Here is a 19,553-nt window from a genome sequence, read left to right as displayed (position 1 = left end):
AATGGCTTACCCCTAGCCCTAAACCTAACCCTAACTATGTCCCCTGGTTCTGGACTTCGCCAACATCGGGAACATTCGACCCGCATCTAACCTGTCCCGTCCCGTCCCGTCAGAATCTTCTAAATGCCAATGTATAAAGGCCCAGTTGATCCAGTCTCTCCACATATGTCAGTCCTGAATCAGTCTGGTGAACCTTCGCTGCACTCCCTCAATAGCAAGAATGTCCTTCCTCAGATTAGGAGACCAAAACTGAACACAATATTCCAGGTGAGGCCTCACTAAGACCCTGTACAACTGCTCCTATACTCAAATCCCCTAGCTATGAAGGCCAACATACCATTTGCCTTCTTCACCGCGTGCTGTACCTGCATGCCAACTTTCAATGACTGATTTACCATGACACCCGGGTTTCATTTCACCTCCCCTTTTCCTAAGCTGCCACCATTCAGATAATATTCTGCCTTCATGTTTTTGCCACCAAGGAGGATAAACTCACTTTTGTCCACATTATACTGCATCTGCCACGCATTTCCCATTAACCTAACCTGTCCAAGTCACCCTGCAGCCTTTTAGCGTCCTCCTCACAGCTCACACCACCACCCAGCTTAGTGTCATCTGCAAACTTGGAGATATTACACTCAATTCCCTCATCCAAATCATTAATGTATATTATAAATAGCTGGGGTCCCAGCACTGAGCCCTGCGGCACCCCACTTGTCACTGCCTGCCATTCTGAAAAGGACCCGTTTATCCCGACTCTCTGCTTCCTATCTGCCAACCAATTCTCTATCCACGTCAGTACATTACGCCCAATACCATGTGCTTTAATTTTTCACACCACTCTCTTGTGTGGGACCTTGTCAAAAGCCTTTTGAAAGTCCAAATACACCACATTCACTGGTTCTCCCTTGTCCACTCTACTAGTTATATCCTCAAAAAATTCTAGAAGATTTGCCGAGCAGGATTTCCCCTTCATAAATCCATGCTGACTTGGACCAATCCCATCACTGCTTTCCAAATGTGCTGCTATTTCATCTTTAATAATTGATTCCAACATTTTCCCCACTACTGATGTCAGGCTAACTGGTCTATAATTACCCGCTTTCTCTCTCCCTCCTTTGTTAAAATGTGGTGTTACATTAGCTGCCCTCCAGTGCATAGGAACCGATTCAGAGTTGATAGACTGTTGCAAAATGATCACCAATGCATCCACTATTTCCAGGGCTACTTCCTAAAGTACTCTGGGGTTCAGACTATGAGGCCCCGGGAATGTATCAGTCTTCAGTCCCATCAATTTCCCTAACACAATTTCCCACCTAATAAGAATTTCCTTCAGTTCCTCCTCCTCACTAGACCCTCGGCCCCATAGTATTTCTGGAAGGTTATTTGTGTCTTCCCTCGTGAAGGCAGAACCAAAGTATTTGTTCAATTGGTCCGCCATTTCTTTGTTCCCCATTATAAATTCACCTGATTCTGACTGTAAGGGACCTATCCATATAGGTGAAATCCACATTCACATTCCTGAAACTGACATTCGCAGAATAATACCCACACTCACATACTATAGACTGACCGATACAGAATAATACCCATACTCACATACCATAAACTGACAGATACAGAGTAAACCCCACACTCACACCAAAGACTAATAGATACAGAGTGAAGTCCACACACACATCCCAGGGAATGACAGCTATAGAGTAAAATCCACACTCTCATAAAAGTGAGTGACAGGTAAAGAATAAAACGCACACTAACATCCCAGCGAGTGAAAAATACTGTCAAAAATGTACATTCATGTTACCGAGATTGACACATACAGATAATACTCAAACACATATACCAGAAACTGACAGGTACAGAGTAAAACCCACACTCTCATTCCTGAAACTGACAGGTACAGAGTTACGGACCACGTGCACATTCCTGAAACTGACAGGTACAGAGTAAAACCCACACTCTCATTCCTGAAACTGACAGGTACAGAGTTACGACCCACGTGCACATTCCTGAAACTGACAGGGACAGAGTAAAACCCACACTCACATACCATAGACTGACAGATACAGAGTAAAACCCACACTCACATACCATAGACTGACAGATACAGAGTAAACCCCACACTCACATACCATAGACTGACAGATACAGAGTAAATCCCATACTCACATACCATAGATTGACAGATACAGAGTAAAACCCACACTCACATACCATAGACTGACAGATACAGAGTAAAACCCACACTCACATACCATAGACTGACAGATACAGAGTAAACCCCACACTCACATACCATAGACTGACAGATACAGAGTAAATCCCATACTCACATACCATAGATTGACAGATACAGAGTAAATCCCACACTCGCATACCTGAAACTGACATTACAGAGTAAATCCCACACTCACATACCAGAAACTGACAGATACAGAATAAAACCCATATTCATATTCCTGAAACTGACAGGTACAGAGTAAAACCTACATTCACGTTCCTGAAACTGACACATACAGAATAAAACCCACATTCGCATACCAGAAACTGATGGTTACAGATTAAAGCCCACATTCACATCAGAGAAACTGAAAGGTGCAGAATGAAGCCCCACTCAAATACCAGAAACAGACAGATACAGACCAAAGCCCACATTACCTGAAACTGACCGAGAGTAAAACCCACACTCATCGACCAGAGATTGAAATTTACCGATACAATCCACACATATACCAGAGACTGAAAGGTAGAGAGTGAAAACCACACACACACACCAGTAACTGACAGATACAGATTACAACCCACACTCACATATCAAACACTGACAAATAATGAGTAAAACCGCACTCTCAAAGAAAATCAACACTCAGATACCAAAAATTGACAGTGCCGGATGAAAACCCACAATCGCAGAGTAGAAAGAGACATGGACAGAGTAAAATGCACAGTCACATTTCAGAAACCGATAGGTACAGAATACAGCTCGCATTCACATAACAGAAACTGACTGGGATAGAGGAATTGCAAACTAACGTACCAGAAACTGACAAGTATCAAGTGAAATCCACACACAAACACCAAAAACTGTTATATACAGAGTAAAATTCACACTCACACACCATAGACTGAGAGAGAGTGTAAAAGCTTCTATAAATATGTGAAGAGAAAAAGATTAGTAAATGTAGGTTCCTTGCAGCCGGATTCAGGTGAATTTATAATGGGGAACAAAGAAATGCCAGACCAATTGAACCAATACTTCGGTTCTGTCTTCACAAAGGAAGATACAAATAACCTTCTGAATGTACGAGGGGATAGTGGGTCTAATGAGAATGAGGAACTGAAAGATATCCTTATTAGGCGGGCAATTGTGTTAGGGAAATTGATGGGTTTAAAGGCCGATAAATCCCCGGGTCCTGATAGTCTGCATCCAAAAGTACTTAAGGAAGTGGCCCTAGAAATAGTGGATGCATTGGTGATCATTTTCCAACAATCTATCGACTCTGGACCAGTTCCTATGGACTGGAGGGTAGCTAATGTAATGCCACTTTTTAAAAAAAGGAGGGAGAGAGAAAGCGGGTTATTATAGACCGGTTAGCCTGACATCAGTAGTGGGGAAAATGTTGGAATCAATCATTAAGGATGAAATAGCAGCCCATTTGGAAAGCAGCGACAGGATCGGACCGAGTCAGCATGGATTTATGAAAGGGAAATCATGCTTGATGAATCTTCTGGAATTTTTTGAGGATGTAACTAGTAGAGTGGACAAGGGAGAACCAGTGGATATGGTGTATTTGGACTTTCAAAAGGCTTTTGACAAGGTCCCGCACAAGAGATTGGTGTACAAAATCAAAACGCATGGTATTGGGGGTAATGTACTGACGTGGATAGAGAACTGGTTGGCAGAGAGTCGGGATAAACGGGTCCTTTTCAGAATGGCAGGCAGTTACTTGTGGGGTGCCGCAGGGCTCAGTGCTGGGACCCCAGCTCTTTACAATATACATTAACGATTTGGATGAAGGAATAGAGTGTAATGTCTCCAAGTTTGCGGATGACACTAAACTGGGTGGCGGTGTGAGCTGTGAGGACGATGCTAAGAGGCTGCAGGGTGACTTGGACAGGTTAGGTGAGTGGGCAAATGCATGGCAAATGCAGTATAATATGAATAAATGTGAGGTTATCCACTTTGGAGGTAAAAACACGAAGGCAGAATATTATCTGAATGGCGGCAGATTAGGAAAAGGGGGGGTGCAATGAGACCTGAGTGTCATGGTACATCAGTCATTGAAAGTTGGCATTCAGGTACAGCAGGTGGTGAAGAAGGCAAATAGTATGTTGGCCTTCATAGCTAGGGGATTTGAATATAGGAGCAGGGAGGTCTTACTGCAGTTGTACAGGGCCTTAGTGAGGCCTCACCTGGAATATTGTGTTCAGTTTTGGTCTCCTAGTCTGAGGAAGGACGTTCTTGATATTGAGGGAGTGCAGCAAAGGTTCACCAGACTGATTCCCGGGATGGCAGGACTGACATATGAGGAGAGACTGGATCAACTGGGCCTTTATACATTGGCATTTAGAAGGATGAGAGGGGATCTCATAGAAACATATAAGATTCTGACGGGACTGGACAGGTTAGATGTGGGAAGAATGTTCTCGATGTTGTGGAAGTTCAGAACCAGGGGACATAGTCTTAGGATAAGGGGTAAGCCATTTAGGACTGAGATGAGAGAAACTTCTTCACTCAGAGAGTTGTTGACCTGTGGAATTCCCTGCCGCAGAGAGTTGTTGATGCCAGTTCATTGGATATATTCAAGAGGGAGTTAGATATGGCCCTTACGGTTAAGGGGATCAAGGGGTATGGAGAGAAAGCAGGAAAGGGGTACTGAAGGAATGAACAGCCATGATCTTATTGAATGGTGGTGCAGGCTCGAAGGGCTGAATGGCCTCCTGCACCTATTTTCTATGTTTCTATGTTAAAACTCACACATAAATATCAGAAACAGACAGACACAGGTAAAACCCACACTCACATATCAGAAAATGACAGGGACTGTGTAAATCCAACACTCACATACCAGAGAATGAAAGATACAGAATGAAACCCAAACTCACTTACCAGTAATTGACAGGTACAGAGTGAAAACCTCTCTTCCATACCATAAACTTACAGGTATAAAGGAAAAGCCACACTCGCTAACCAGAGACTGACAGATACAGAATAAATACTACACTCACTGGTGCGCGTAGTCTATAGGCCCCCTAACAGTAACTACACTGTTGGATGGAGTATAAATCAAGAAATACTGGAGGCTTGTAAAAAAGGAGCAGGAATAATCATGGGCGATTTTAATCTTCATATTGATTGAACAAATCAAATTGGCCAAGGTAGCCTTGAGGAAGAATTCAGAGAGTGTATCTGGGATAGTTTCCTTTGAACAGTATTTTGCAGAACCAACCAGAGAGCAGGCTATCTTAGATCTGGTACTGTGTAACGAGAACATAAGAACATAAGAAATAGGAGCAGGAGTAGGCCATTTGGCCCCTCAAGCCTGCTCCGCCATTTACTAAGAACATGGCTGATCTGATCATGGACTCACCTCCACTTCCCTGCCCGCTCCTCATAACCCTTTATTTTCTTATCGCTAAAAGGCTGTCTATCTCCACCTTAAGTATATTTAATGGCCCAGCCGCCACAGCTCTCTGGGGCGGAGAATTCCACAGATTTACAACCACCTGAGATATTAAATTCCTCCCCATCTCAGTTTTAAATGGGCGACCACTAATTCTGAGACTATGACCCCTAATTCTAGTTTCACCCTATGAGTGGAAATATCCTCATTGCATCCACCTTGTCAAGCCCTCTCATTATCTTATGTTTCAATAAGACCACCTCTCATTCTTCTGAACTCCAATGAGTATTGGCCCAACCGACTCAACCTCTCTTCATAAGTCAACCCTTTCATCTTTGGAATCAACCTAGTGAATCTTCTCTGAACTGCCTCCAAAGCAAGTATTTCCTTTCTTAAATACGGAGACCAAAACTGTATGCAGTAATCCAGGTGTGGCCTCACCAATACCCTGTACAGTTGTAGCAGGACTTCTCTGCTTTTATTTTCTATGCCCCTTGCAATAAACACCAACATTCCATTTGCCTTCCTGGTTACTTGCTGTACCTGCATACTAACTTTTTGTGTTTCATGCACAACGATGCCCAGGTCCCTGTGTACAGCAGCACTTTGCAATTTTACTCCATTTAAATAATAATTTTCTTTTTTATTTTTTCTGCCAAAGTGGACAACCTCACATTTTCCTACGTTATACTCCATCTGCCAAATGTTTGCCTACTCACTTAGCCTGTCTTTATCCCTTGCAGATGATGTGTGTCCTCCTCACAACTTGCTTTCCCACCCATCTTTGTATCATCAGCAAACTTGGCTACATTACACTTGGTCCTTTCATCCAAATCATTAGTACAGATTGTAAATAGTTGAGGCCCCAGCACCGATCGCTGTGGCACCCACTAGTTACTGTTTGCTAAACGGAAAATGACCCATTTATCCTGACTCTCTGTTTTCTGTTAATTAGCCAATCCTCCAGTCATATTACCTTCAACCCCGTGAACGTTTATCTTGTGCAGTCACCTTTTATGTGGCACCTTATCGAATGCCTTTTGGAAATCCAAATAACCACATCCACTGGTTCCCCTTTATCCACTCTGCTCATTACATCCTCAAATAACTCCAGCAAATTTGTCAAACATGATTTCCATTTCATAACACCATGCTGACTCTGCTTGACTGAATTATGCTTTTCCAAATGTCCTGTGACAGATGTTAGGCTAACTTTCTTGTAACACTGTTGTGAATCACCTTGGGATGTTGTACTACATTAAAGGTGCTATATAAATAAGTTATTATTATTAATAATAAAGGAAAGCCTCAGGTTTGTGCGCCGCCACCGAGATTCATCGAGATGTAAAGCGCATGCGTGGCCATCTTTGCAAAAGAGCAAAGTGTGGGCGGGGCTACAGGGTCCCAGTGAACCCAGCCAGAGTTAGCACCTTGAAGGGAGGAGAGGGAGGGGAACCAGTGAGTGTAGAACTGAACCCAGCCAGAGTCAGCACATTCAGGGGAGGAGAGGGAGAGGAACCAGTGAATGTAGAACTGAACCCAGCCAGAGTCAGCACCTTGAAGGGAGGAGAGGGAGGGGAACTAGTGAGTGTAGAACTGAACCCAGCCAGAGTCAGCACCTTCAGGGGAGGAGAGGGAGGGGAACCAGTGAGTGTAGAACTGAACCCAGCCAGAGTCAGCACCTTCAGGGGAGGAGAGGGAGAGGAACCAGTGAGTGTAGAACTGAATCCAGAGTTGTTGTTGAAAACTGGGAGCAGAGGACATGAGGTCTTCAGTCATGCGATGTGTTTGAATTTCAGCACAGGGAGCACGGAAAGTGTATGGGATGAGGATTTACAACTTTGGAGGAACAAGAGAGGCAAGAATGTTCTGAATTTCTGTCCTGTACTTGCAGTAATGAATTTTGTAAACTCCTTTTCCAGGGTATTAGAAGGGCAGGATTTGCAGACGGGAAACTCAAAGCAAACATCACGTCAAGATCTGACGGAATCACTCGATTCCTCAGGACCTGAATATCACCAGCCTTTGAATGTGGAAGGAGACATGTTTGTCTGTTCTGTCTGTGGGAACAGATTTCAAACATCAGTGTGACTGGAAAAGCACCGAGACACACCCCCCCGAGTGAGAGTGTTCCAGTTCACTGACTGTGGAAAGAGCTTTAACCAATTACACAGCCTGAAAAAACATTGCAACATTCACAGCGGGGAGAAACCGTACACGTGTTGTGTGTGTGCATGAGGCTTCAACTGATCGTTCAACCTGGAGAGACACAAGGACACCCGCACCACGGAGAAACCGTGGAAATGTGGGAACTGTGGGAAGAGATTCAATAATCCATCACAGCTGGAAATTCACCAGCGAGTTCACACTGGGAAGAGGCCATTCACCTGCTCTGAGTGTGGGAAGGGATTCACTCGGTCATCCAGCCTGCTGATACACCAGCGTGTTCACACTGGGGAGAGGCCGTTCACCTGCTCTGTGTGCGGGGAGGGATTCACTTGTTCATCCCACCTGCTGAGACACCAGCGAGTTCACACCAGAGAGAGACCGTTCACCTGCTTTGAGTGTGGGAAGGGATTCAGTCAATCATCCAACCTGCTGACACACCAGCGAGTTCACACTGGGGAGAGGCCGTTCACCTGCTCTGAGTGTGGGAAGGGATTCACTCAGTCATCCAACCTGCTGACACACCAGCGAGTTCACACTGGGGAGAGACCGTTCACCTGCTTCGTGTGTGGGAAGGGATTCATTACCTCATCCAACCTGCTGACACACCAGCGAGTTCACACTGGGGCGAGGCCATTCATCTGCTTGGAGTGTGGGGAGGGATTCATTTGTTCATCCAACCTGCTGAAACACCAGCGAGTTCACACCAGCGAGAGGCCGTTCACCTGCTCTAAGTGTGGGAAGGGATTCACTCACTCTTCCAGCCTGCTGAGACACCAGCGAGTTCACAAGTGACTGCAGGGTTTGGATTCTGCTGTTTTTGCTGCTGTCATTCACATCCTACTGAATCTTGTTCATTCTGTTAGTTGCCATTTGTTTCTGCTGATGTTAATAACCCTTCAACTAGGCTGGAGTTTAATATTTTGATATTTCAAATAACAGTGTTGATATTTGACGTCTCCAAGATATGAGGAGACTAATTGATGTCCTGTTTCTGACTGCTCCATTTTTGATCGGGGCGGAGGAGCAGTGAGAGATCGTGATCGGGGCCCAGGAGAGGCGAGGGTTCAGGGCCCAGAAGAGGAGAGGCCCCAGGGGCAGCACGGCCCAGCCCACACTGCGATCTGTGGATAGTAGGAGCATGTGTGCGCACTAGGTCCGTGCAGCAGAGCTTGGTCTCTAGTCGTCTTGGTTAATCCTTGCCACTGGATCAAGACCGAGCTCTGTCAAGCCCGTGTAGTGGCTGGTGTGCAACGGCCACCCGACGTTAAAAGAATCCATGCACAGGCATCTTCCACCCTTTAGCATGAAGTTCAGAATCTAGATTGTCATGTCCCTCATTGAAACACTTGTGTACTCATCTATTTTTGTGTGGAAGTGGGTCATCCTCGATAGGAGGGACGGCCTAATACTATACTACCGTTTTTGAGCCTTTTCTCCTTTCTGACTCCAGATTAGTTCAGTTCTCAGACCTTCGGTTACTCTCAGGGACAAGTCCCAGCTCCCCATACCTTCCAGAGTGCCTCTCCTAGCCTTGGGATCCAGGGACGGTATTGGTAACACGCCCGGGATCACTAAACGCAAAACCCAGTCTGTTAATCACTTTCAGCTACTGGACTTAGTATGTGCTTGGAGCATCACGCCTGCTGGGTTCAATTTAAATTTGAATCCACTCCAAGTGTATTAAAAAAAAATACATACAAGTAAACTGATCACATCACATAATTGGCAATGGTTTAGAGTCAACAAGATAAACACGTAGCCACACCATGGCACAATAAACCAGCTCTATATTCACAGGAGAAAGTCTGTTATCTAACTCCTCGAGTGATAGAGCAAGATCGAGACTCAAAGAACATCTAGAATCTGTTGTAAATATATTTCAAATCCTCACTGGTACAACCTGTTATTTATTTTCAATTAAAATGAATGGATGATGAGGAGGGATTAGAGAGTAAGGGTGGAAGAGGAGTTGGGGTGAGGGGGGTTGGAGTTGTAATGGAGGAAATGCAGCAGCCAATTTGTGAACAGCAAGATCTGACAAACAGCAATGTAATGATGACAAGATAATCTGTTCTCAGTGATATTAGTTGAGGGATACACATTGGCCAGGACACCAGGGGAGAACTCCACCTGTTCTTCCTCAGAATTTTGGCCGTGGGATCTTTTACATCCAACTTAGGGACTAGACGGGGCATCGGTTCAATGTCTCCTCTGAAAGACGGCACCTCTGACAGTGCAGTGCTCCCTCTGTACTGGCACCTGGAGTCTCGGCCGAGATTATGTACTCAGTCTCTGGATTGGGAATTGAACCCTCGATCCCCTGACTCAGGGCGAGAGTGCTGACATGATCTGTTCCCTGTTCCCATTACACTAGACCGTGCCTGTGTTATTACACTAACCCCACCCATTCATACTGCAGTGGGCCCTAACTCTGTTATTAGACATTCGGCAAAGCATTTGCTACAACAACAAAACAACCAAAACTTATTAATATAGCGCCTTTAACTCAGTGAAACATCTCACGGCGCTTAACAAGATCGATATCAATAAAAAAACAATTTTGACACAGAGCCACAGAGAAAGATATCAGGACAGATTCCCAAAAGGTTGATCGAAGAGGTAGTTTTTAAGAAGAACCTTGAAAGAGGAGGTGGAGGTATAAGGGGGAATTCCAGAACTTAGAGCCTCGGCAGCTGAAGGCACGGCCGCCAATGGTGGAGCGATTAAAATCGGGGATGGCCAAAAGGACAGATTTAGAGGAGCACAGGGATCTCGGAGGGTTGTGAGGCTGGAGGAGATTACAGAGATAGGGAGGGGCGAGGCCATGGAGAGTTTTGAAACCAAGGATTAGAATTTTAAAATCGAGGCATTGCTTAACCAGGAGCCAATGTAGGTCAGTGAGCACAGGGGTGATGGGTGAATGAGATTATAGCAATAGGCCCTGACTTGCACACACTATTAGTTGAGACCCAATCTTTGTTTGAGTGCACTAGATTCTACCTGTGTGATCATCACACTAGATCCTGTTCAGTATAACAGTAGAGTCTGCCTCTGTTGTTATTGGATCCAGCACTGTCTTTGTTACTCTCACAGTGGGCCATGCATTTGTTGTTATTAATCTGGACCCTGTCTCCACTCTTATTGTATGGGACCCTGTCTCTGGAATTGTTACACTAGACCTGGCCTCTGCTCGGATTGGAAAATAACCTACCCCTGTTATTCCAGTTCTAGTGCATGCCTCTATTATTATAACTCTAGATCTTGTCTCTGTTGAATTCAATAGAGTATGTTTCTGATATTGTTAAAGTAGACCCGGCTTCTGTTAGTGTGACACTATCACCTCTTTCAGTTATTATTGCAAAAAAACTGTTTCAATTATTAAAGACTTGTTTCTAGTGTAAAACTAGGCCTTGTCTCAGTTATTAATGTCTCTGTTTATATTACTCGAGACCCTGTCTCTGTTTATATTACACTAGACCCTGTCTCTGTTTATATTACACCAGACCCGGTCCCTGTTTATATTACACTAGATCCTGCCTATGATAATATTACACTATACCCTTTCTCTGTTTATATTACACTAGATGAATTTAGGGAGCTAGGAGCTAAATTAAAAAATAGGACCTCAAAGGTAGTAATCTCAGGATTGCTACCAGTGACACATGCTAGTCAGAGTAGGAATCGCAGGATAGAAACATAGAAAATCGGTGCAGAAGTAAGCCATCCGGCCCTTCGAGCCTGCACCACCATTCAATAAGAGCATGGCTGATCATTCCTTCAGTACCTCATTCCTGCTTTCTCTCCATACATCTTGATCCCTTTAGCTGCAAGGGCCATATCTAATTCCCTCTTGAATATATCCAATGAACTGGCATCAACAACTCTCTGTGATAGGGAATTCCATAGGTTAACAATTCCCTGAGTGAAGAAGTTCCTCCTCATCTCAGTCCTAAATGGCTTACCTCTTATCCTAAGATTATGTCCCCTGGTTCTGGACTTCCCCAACATCAGGAACATTCTTCCTGCATCTAACCTGTCCAGTCCTGTCAGAATTTTATATGTTTCTATGAGATCCCCTCTCATCCTTCTAAACTCCAGTGAATACAGGCCCAGACGATCCAGTCTCTCATATTTCAGTCCTGCCATCCCAGGAATTAGTCTGGTGAACCTTCGCTGCACTCCCTCAACAGCAAGAATGTCCTTCCTCAGTTAAGGAGACCAAAACTGAACACAATATTCCAGGTGGGGCCTCACCAAGGCCCTGTACATCTGCAGTAAGACCTCCCTGCTCCTATACTCAAATCCCCTAGCTACGAAGGCCAACATACCATTTGCCTTCTTCACCGCCTGCTGTACCTGCATGCCAACCTTCAATTACTGATGAATCATGACACGCAGGTTTCGCTGCACCTCCCCTTTTCCTAATCTGCCGCCATTCAGATGATATTCTGCCTTCGTGTTTTTGCCCCCAAAATGGATAACCTCACATTTATCCACATTATACTGCATCTGCCATGTATTTATCCACTTGCCTAACCTGTCCAAATCACCTTGCAGCCTCTTAGCGTCCTCCTCACAGCTCACACCGCCACCCAGTTTAGTGTCATCTGCAAACTTGGAGATATTACACTCAATTCCATCATCCAAATCATCAATATATGTTGTAAAGAGCTGGGGTTCCAGCACTGAGACTTGCGGCACTCCACTAGTCACTGCCTGCCATTCTGAAAAGGACCCATTAATCCCGACTCTCTGCTTCCTGTCTGCCAACCAGTTCTCTATCTACATCAGTACATTACCCCCAATACCATGTGCTTTGATTTTGCACACCAATCTCTTGTGTGGGACCTTGTCAAAAGCCACTTGAAAGTCCAAATATACCACATCCACTGGTTCTCCCCTGTCCACTCTGCTAGTTACATCCTCAAAAAATTCCAGAAGATTTGTCAAGCATGATTTCCCCTTCATAAATCCATGCTGACTTAGACCAATCCTATCACTGCTTTCCAAATGTGCTGCTATTTCATCCTTAATGATTGATTCCAACATTTTCCCCACTACTGATGTCAGGCTAACTGGTCTATAGTGACCCGTTTTCTCTCTCCCTCCTTTTTTTAAAAAGTGGTGTTACATTAGCAACCCTCCAGTCCATAGGAACTGATCCAGAGTCGATAGACTGTTGGAAAATTATCACCAATGCATCCACTATTTCTAGGGCTACTTCCTTAAGTACTCTGGGATGTAGACTATCAGGCTCTGGGGATTTATCGGCCTTCAATCCCATCAATTTTCCTAACACAATTCCCCACCTGATAAGGATATCCTTCAGTTCCTCCTTCTCACTAGATCTTTGGACCTCTAGTACATCGGGAAGGTTATTTTTGTCTTCCTTTGTGAAGACAGAACCAAAGTACTTGTTCAATTAGTCTGCCATTTCTTTGTTCCCCATTATAAATTCACCCGAATCCGACTGCAAGGGACCAACATTTGTCTTCACTAATCTTTTTCTCTTCACATGTCTATAGAAGTTTTTGCAGTCATTTTTTATGTTTCCGACAAGCTTCCTCTCGTACTCTATTTTCTCCCTCTTAATAAACCCTTTGTCCTCCTCTGCTGAATTCTAAATTTCTCTCAGTTCTCCGGCTTGCTACTTTTTCTGGCCAATTTATATGCCTCTTGCTTGGATTTAACACTATCCTTAATTTCCCTTGTTAGCCACGGTTGAGCCACCTTCCCCGTTTTATTTTTACTCCAGACAGGGATGCACAATTGTTGAAGTTCGTCCATATGATCTTTAAAGGTTTGCCATTGCCTATCCACCGTCAACCCTTTAAGTATCATTAGCCAGTCTAATCTCGCCAATTCACACCTCATACCATCAAAGTTACCTTTTCTTAAGTTCAGGACCATAGTTTCTGAATTAATTTTGTCACTCTCCATCTTAATAAAGAATTCTACCATATTATGGTCACTCTTCCCCAAGGGGCCTCGCACAGCAAGATTGCTAATTAGTCCCTTCTCATTACACATCACCCAGTCTAGGATGGCCAGCTCTCTGGTTGGTTCCTTGACATATTGGTCTAGAAATCCATCCCTAATACACTCTAGGAAATCCTCCTCCACCGCATTGCTACCAGTTAGGTTAGCCCAATCAATATGTAGATTAATGTCACCCATGATTACTGTTGTACCTTTATTGCACACATCCCTTATTTCTTGTTTGATACTGTCCCCAACCTCACTACTTCTATTTGGTGGCCTGTACACAACTCCCACTAGCGTTTTCTACCCCTCGGTATTCCGTAGCTCCACCCATACCGATTCCACATCATCCAAGCTAATATCCTTCCTTACAATTGCATTAATTTCCTCTTTAACCAGCAACGCCATCCCGCCTCCTTTTCCTTTCTGTCTATCCTTCCTAAATGCTGAATACCCCTGGATGTTGAGTTCCCAGCCTTGGTCACCCTGGAGCCATGTCTCTGTGATGCCAATCACATCATACCCGTTAACTGCTATCTGCACAGTTAATTTGTCTGGGAGTCCATTCAGTTCAACATTCAGCATTATCGGGGCACACTTTGTGGTAAATGTGTGCACCCCATGTATCTCTGCCTCCTCAGTTTGAGGCTCTGATTCGTCGTGATCTGTCGTGGATCTGTCCTCCTCTGCAACATGGTGGTTTGCAGGATTAACAGGATTTGCAGCTTGCCTGCACATATGTTGGAGGTGTCCCATTGTTCCACAGCCCTTGCAAATGTATCCTTTGAAGCGGCATGAATGGAAACGATGATCACCCCCACAGCGCCAACAAGGTGTTAATGGCCTTGCATTCATCACCCTTGATGGTGGACCCTGAGATGTCTACGGACGTGCAGCTGCAAGCGTGTGTGACCTGCCCTGTATGTTGCGATTTGAAAACAACATCACTTTGTTCACAGTACTTGTAGCAGCATTCGTGTGCTGAGAGATTTGCTTAGTATTGTCACTGGTGGCAATGAAAACCTTGGCTATCGCTGTGGCCTTACTTAAGGTTGGGGTCTCTACAGTCAAAAGTTTGCGAAGTATGGTTTCGTGGCCAATGCCAAGTATGAAAAAGTCTCTGAGCATGTGCTCCAAATGTCCTTCAAATTTGCAATGTCCTGCAAGGCGTCTTAGCTCGGCGACATAACTTGCCACTTCCTGGTCTTCAGACCTTTTGTAGGTGTCGAACCGGTACCTCGCCACCAGAACGCATTCCTTCGGGTTCAAATGCTCCCGGACCAGTGTGCACAAATCTTCGTACGATTTCTCTTTGGGTTTCTCTGGAGCAAGCAGATTTTTCATGAAGCCATACGTTGGTGCCCCACAAACAGTGAGGAGAATTGCCCTTCGTTTGGCAGCATTCGCTTCCCCTTCCAGCTCGTTGGCCACGAAGTATTGGTCGAGTCGCTCCACAAAGGTTTCCCAATCATCTCCCTCCAAGAATTTCTCCAGGATGCCCACTGTTCTCTGCATCGTTGGGTTCACTATCTGTATCTCGTCGCCAGTTGTTTTGTATGAAAGAGTCTGACTGGATACTGTGAGCTCAAAGTAAAGTGTGACCGTAGTCCTTTATTGCAGGTCTCCAGAGTGCCTCTCCAACCTGTGAGGTCTCCTTAAATACCTATGCTCCCAAGGGATTATGGGATTCCTTGGGACTCCAGGGGATGAGCCCTCTGGTGGCTGTACAGAATATATACAAGTTTACATATATAACAGGGATAGAATATAAAAGCAGAGAAGTCCTGCTACAACTGTACAGGGTATTGGTGAGGCCACACCTAGAGAACTGCATACAGTTTTGGTCTCTGTATGTAAGGAAGAATATACTTGCATTGGAGGTTGTTCAGAGAAGGTTCACTAGGTTGATTCTGGAGATGAGGGGGTTGACTTATGAAGATCGGTTGAGTAGGTTGGGCCTATATTCATTGGAGTTCAGAAGAATGAGAGGTGATCTTATTGAAACATATAAGATAATGAGAGGGCTCGATAAGGTGGATGCAAAGAGGATATCTCTACTCGTAGGGGAAACTAAAACTAGGGGACATAGTCTTAGAATAAGGGGCCGCCCATTTATAACTGAGATGAGGAGAAATTTCTTCTGAGGGTTGTAAATCTATTGAATTCTCTGCTGCAGAGAACTGTGGAGGCTGGGTCATTGAATATATTTAACTCAGAGATAGACAGATTTTTAAGCGATAAGGGAGTAAAAAGTTATGGGGAGCTGGTAGGGAAATGGAACTGAGTACATGATCAGATCAGCCATGATATTGAATGGCGGAGCAGACTCGAGGGACCAAATGGCCTACTCCTGCTCCTATTTCTTATGTTCTTAACACTGGGAAGACTGAAGCTATCGTCTTTAGCCCTTGCAAGGAATTCCATACCATTGCCACCAATTCCATCCTCCTTCATGGCCGCTGTCTTGGGTTGAAGTCGACTGTCCTTTTGATCCCGATCTGAGCTTCCAACCCCATATCCCCTCTAACACAAAGACCACCTACCTCTGTAACATGGTCCATCTCAGACACTGCCTCAGCCCATCATCCATGCATTTTACATCCATATTCGACTATTTCAATGTTCTCCTGGCCAGCCTTCCATCCTCCACCTCTATAAACTACAGCTCATTCAAAACTCTGCTGCCTGTTTCCCAAGTCCTACTTACCCATGGCCCCTGTGCTTGCTGACCTACGTTGGCTCCTGGTGCCCCAACGCCTCCAATTTAAAATTTTCATCCTCATGTTAAAATTCCTTTATGGCTTCACTCCTCCCTATCTGTAATTACAGAGGAGTTTCCCTGTTGTCTGCTACAGGGAAAGTCATCACAAGAATCCTTCTCAATTGTCTTCTCCAGGGGCTGAAGAGCTCCTCCCAGAGTCGTAATGCAGATTCCACTCACTAAGGGGCACAGTGGATATGATCTTCACCACGCGTCACATTCAAGAAAAATGCAGAGAGCAGCACCAGCCTCTGTATTTGGCCTTCTTTGACCTCACATAGGCAGATGGCGATTGTGTTTGCGCATACTCTGAGGTCGAACTCCAAACCATCGTCAACACCTTCACTGAAGCGTACGGGAATATGGGCCTTACACTTAACACCCATAAGACAAAGCTTCACTACCAACCTGCCCCCGCCACACAGTACTGCCCCCTGATTATCAAGATCCATGACGAGACCTTGGACAAGGTGAACCATTTTCCATAACTCTAGAGCCTACTGTCAACAAAGGCAGATGTCTATGACAAAATCGAACACCACCTTCAGTGTGCCAGTGCAGCCTTCGGAAGAGGGTGTTTGAAGACCAGGACCTCAAACCCGGCACCAAGCTCATGGTCTACAGAGCAGTAGTGATACCCGCTCTCCTATATGCTTCAGAAACATGGACTATGTACAGAAAGCACCTCAAAGCACTGGGGAAGTACTACCAACGCTATCTCTGCAAGATCCTCCAAATCCTTGGCAGGATAGAAACATAGAAACTTACAGCACAGAAGGAGGCCATTTCGGCTCATCGTGTCCACACCGGCCGACAAAGAGCCGCACGGCCCTTGGTCAGCAGCCCTAAAGGTTAAATATAAACCTATAAACAATGATGGAAAGGCAAAGAGTACCCAGCCCAACCAGTCCACCTCTCACAACTGCGGCACCCCTTATACTGAAGCATTCTACCCACCCCAACTGGAGCCATGTGATCGTCTGGGAGAGACAAAAACCAGATTAAAAAATCCAAACCAATTTAGGGAGAAAAAATCTTGGAAAATTCCTCTCCGACTCATCCACGCAATCAAAACTAGTCCAGGAGATCATGCAGGGTATTCTATTCCCTGCAGTACTTACCATTATATCTGCGCCGTCCAACGAAAGGTCATCCAGTCTAAATGGTCAGGAAATGGTGTTGGGGAAATTGATGGGATTGAAGGCCGATAAATCCCCAGGGCCTGATAGTCTGCATCCCAGAGTACTTAAGGAAGTGGCCCTAGAAATAGTAGATGCATTGGTGGTCATTTTCCAACATTCCATGGACTCTGGATCAGTTCCTATGGATTGGAGGATATCTAATGTAACCCCACTTTTAAAAAAATGGAGGGGGAGAAAACAGGGAATTATAGACCGGTCTAATCTAGCCAATTTGCGCCTCATACCATCAAAGTTACCTTTCCTTAAGTTCAGGACCCTAGTTTCTGAATTAACTTTGTCACTCTCCATCTTAATAAAGAATTCTACTATATTTGGTCACTCTTCCCCAAGGGGCCTTGCACAACAAGATTGCTAATTAGTCCGTTCTCATTACACATCACCCAGTCTAAGATGGCCAGCTCTCTGGTTGGTTCCTCGACATATTGGTCTAGAAAACCATCCCTAATACACTGCAGGAAATCCTCCTTCACCGCATTGCTACCAGTTAGGTTAGCCCAATCAATATGTAGATTAAAGTCAACCTTGATAACTGCTGTACCTTTATTGCATAAATCCCTTATTTCTTGTTTGATTCTGTCTCCAACCTCACTACTACTATTTGGTGGCCTGAACACAACTCCCTTTGGTATTCCGTAGCTCCACCCATACCGATTCCACATCATCCAAGCTAATGTCCTTCCTTACTATTGCATTCATTTCTCTTTAACCAGCAATGCCACCCCGCCTTCTTTTCCTTTCTGTCTAGCCTTCCTAAATGCTGAATACCCATGGATGTTGAGTTCCCAGCCTTGGTCACCCTGCCATGTCTCCATGATGCCAATCACATCATACCCGTTAACTGCTATCTGTGCAGCTAATTCGTCCGCCTTATTCTGAATACTCCTTGCATTGAGGCATAGAGCCTTCAGGCTTGTCTTTTTAACACACTTTGACCCTTTAGAATTCTGCTGTAAAGTGGCCCTTTTTGTTTTTTGCCTTAGGTTTCTCTGCCCTCCACTTTTACTATTCTCATTTCTATCTTTTGCTTCTATCTCCATTTTATTCCCCTCTGTCTCCCTGCATAGATTCCCATCCCCCTGCCATATTAGTTTAACTCCTCCCAAACAGCACTAGCAAGCACTCCCCCTAGGACATTATTTCCTGTCCTGCCCAGGTGCAGACCGTCCGGTTTATACTGGTCCCACCTCCCCCAGAACCGGTTCCAATGTCCCAGGAATTTGAATCCCTCCCTTCTACACCACTGCTCAAGTCACATATTCATCTGAGCTATCCTGCAATTCCTACTCTGACTAGCACGTGGCACTGGTAGCAATCCTGAGATTACTACTTTTGAGGTCCTACTTTTTAATTTAACTCCTAGCTCCTTAAATTCGTAGGACCTCATCCCATTTTTTACCTATATTGTTGGTACCTATATGCACCACGACAACTGGCTGTTCACCCTCCCTTTTCAGAATGTCCTGCACCCGCTCTGAGACATCCTTGACCCTTGCACCAGGGAGGCAACATACCATCCTGAAATCTTGGTTGCGGCTGCAGAAAAGCCTATCTATTCCCCTTACAGTCATTTCCCCTATCACTATTGCTCACCCACTCTTTTTTCTGCCCTCCTGTGCAGCAGAGCCAGCCACGGTGCTATGAACTTGGCTGCTGCTGCCCTCCTCTGATGAGTCATCCCCCCCACAACAGTACCCAAAGTGGTGTATCTGTTTTGCAGGGGGACGACTGCAGGGGACCCCTGCATTACCTTCCTTGCACTGCTCTTCCTGTTGGTCTTCCATTCCCTATCTGGCTGTGGACCCTTTACCTGCA

The 19,553-nt window shown here is 45.0% G+C and overlaps 1 protein-coding gene and 1 long non-coding RNA gene across 2 annotated transcripts in view; both read left to right on the top strand.

Annotated features, from left to right (window-relative positions):
* The window catches only part of LOC139273850 (uncharacterized), a 697,517-nt gene that overhangs the window by 62,478 nt on the left and 615,486 nt on the right, over positions 1-19,553 (top strand). The gene's annotated exons all lie outside the window — the stretch shown is intronic.
* LOC139272902 (zinc finger protein 239-like) lies at positions 7,887-11,199 on the top strand (the record flags this gene model as incomplete). The annotated part of the gene is made up of 1 exon (XM_070889002.1): positions 7,887-11,199. A coding segment is annotated over one exon (702 nt), but the record flags the coding sequence as incomplete, so codon positions are not given.

This window comes from Pristiophorus japonicus, chromosome 9 (genome assembly GCF_044704955.1).
Source record: "Pristiophorus japonicus isolate sPriJap1 chromosome 9, sPriJap1.hap1, whole genome shotgun sequence".
Taxonomy (NCBI): domain Eukaryota; kingdom Metazoa; phylum Chordata; class Chondrichthyes; family Pristiophoridae; genus Pristiophorus; species Pristiophorus japonicus.
This window is presented reverse-complemented; position numbering and strand designations above follow the sequence as displayed.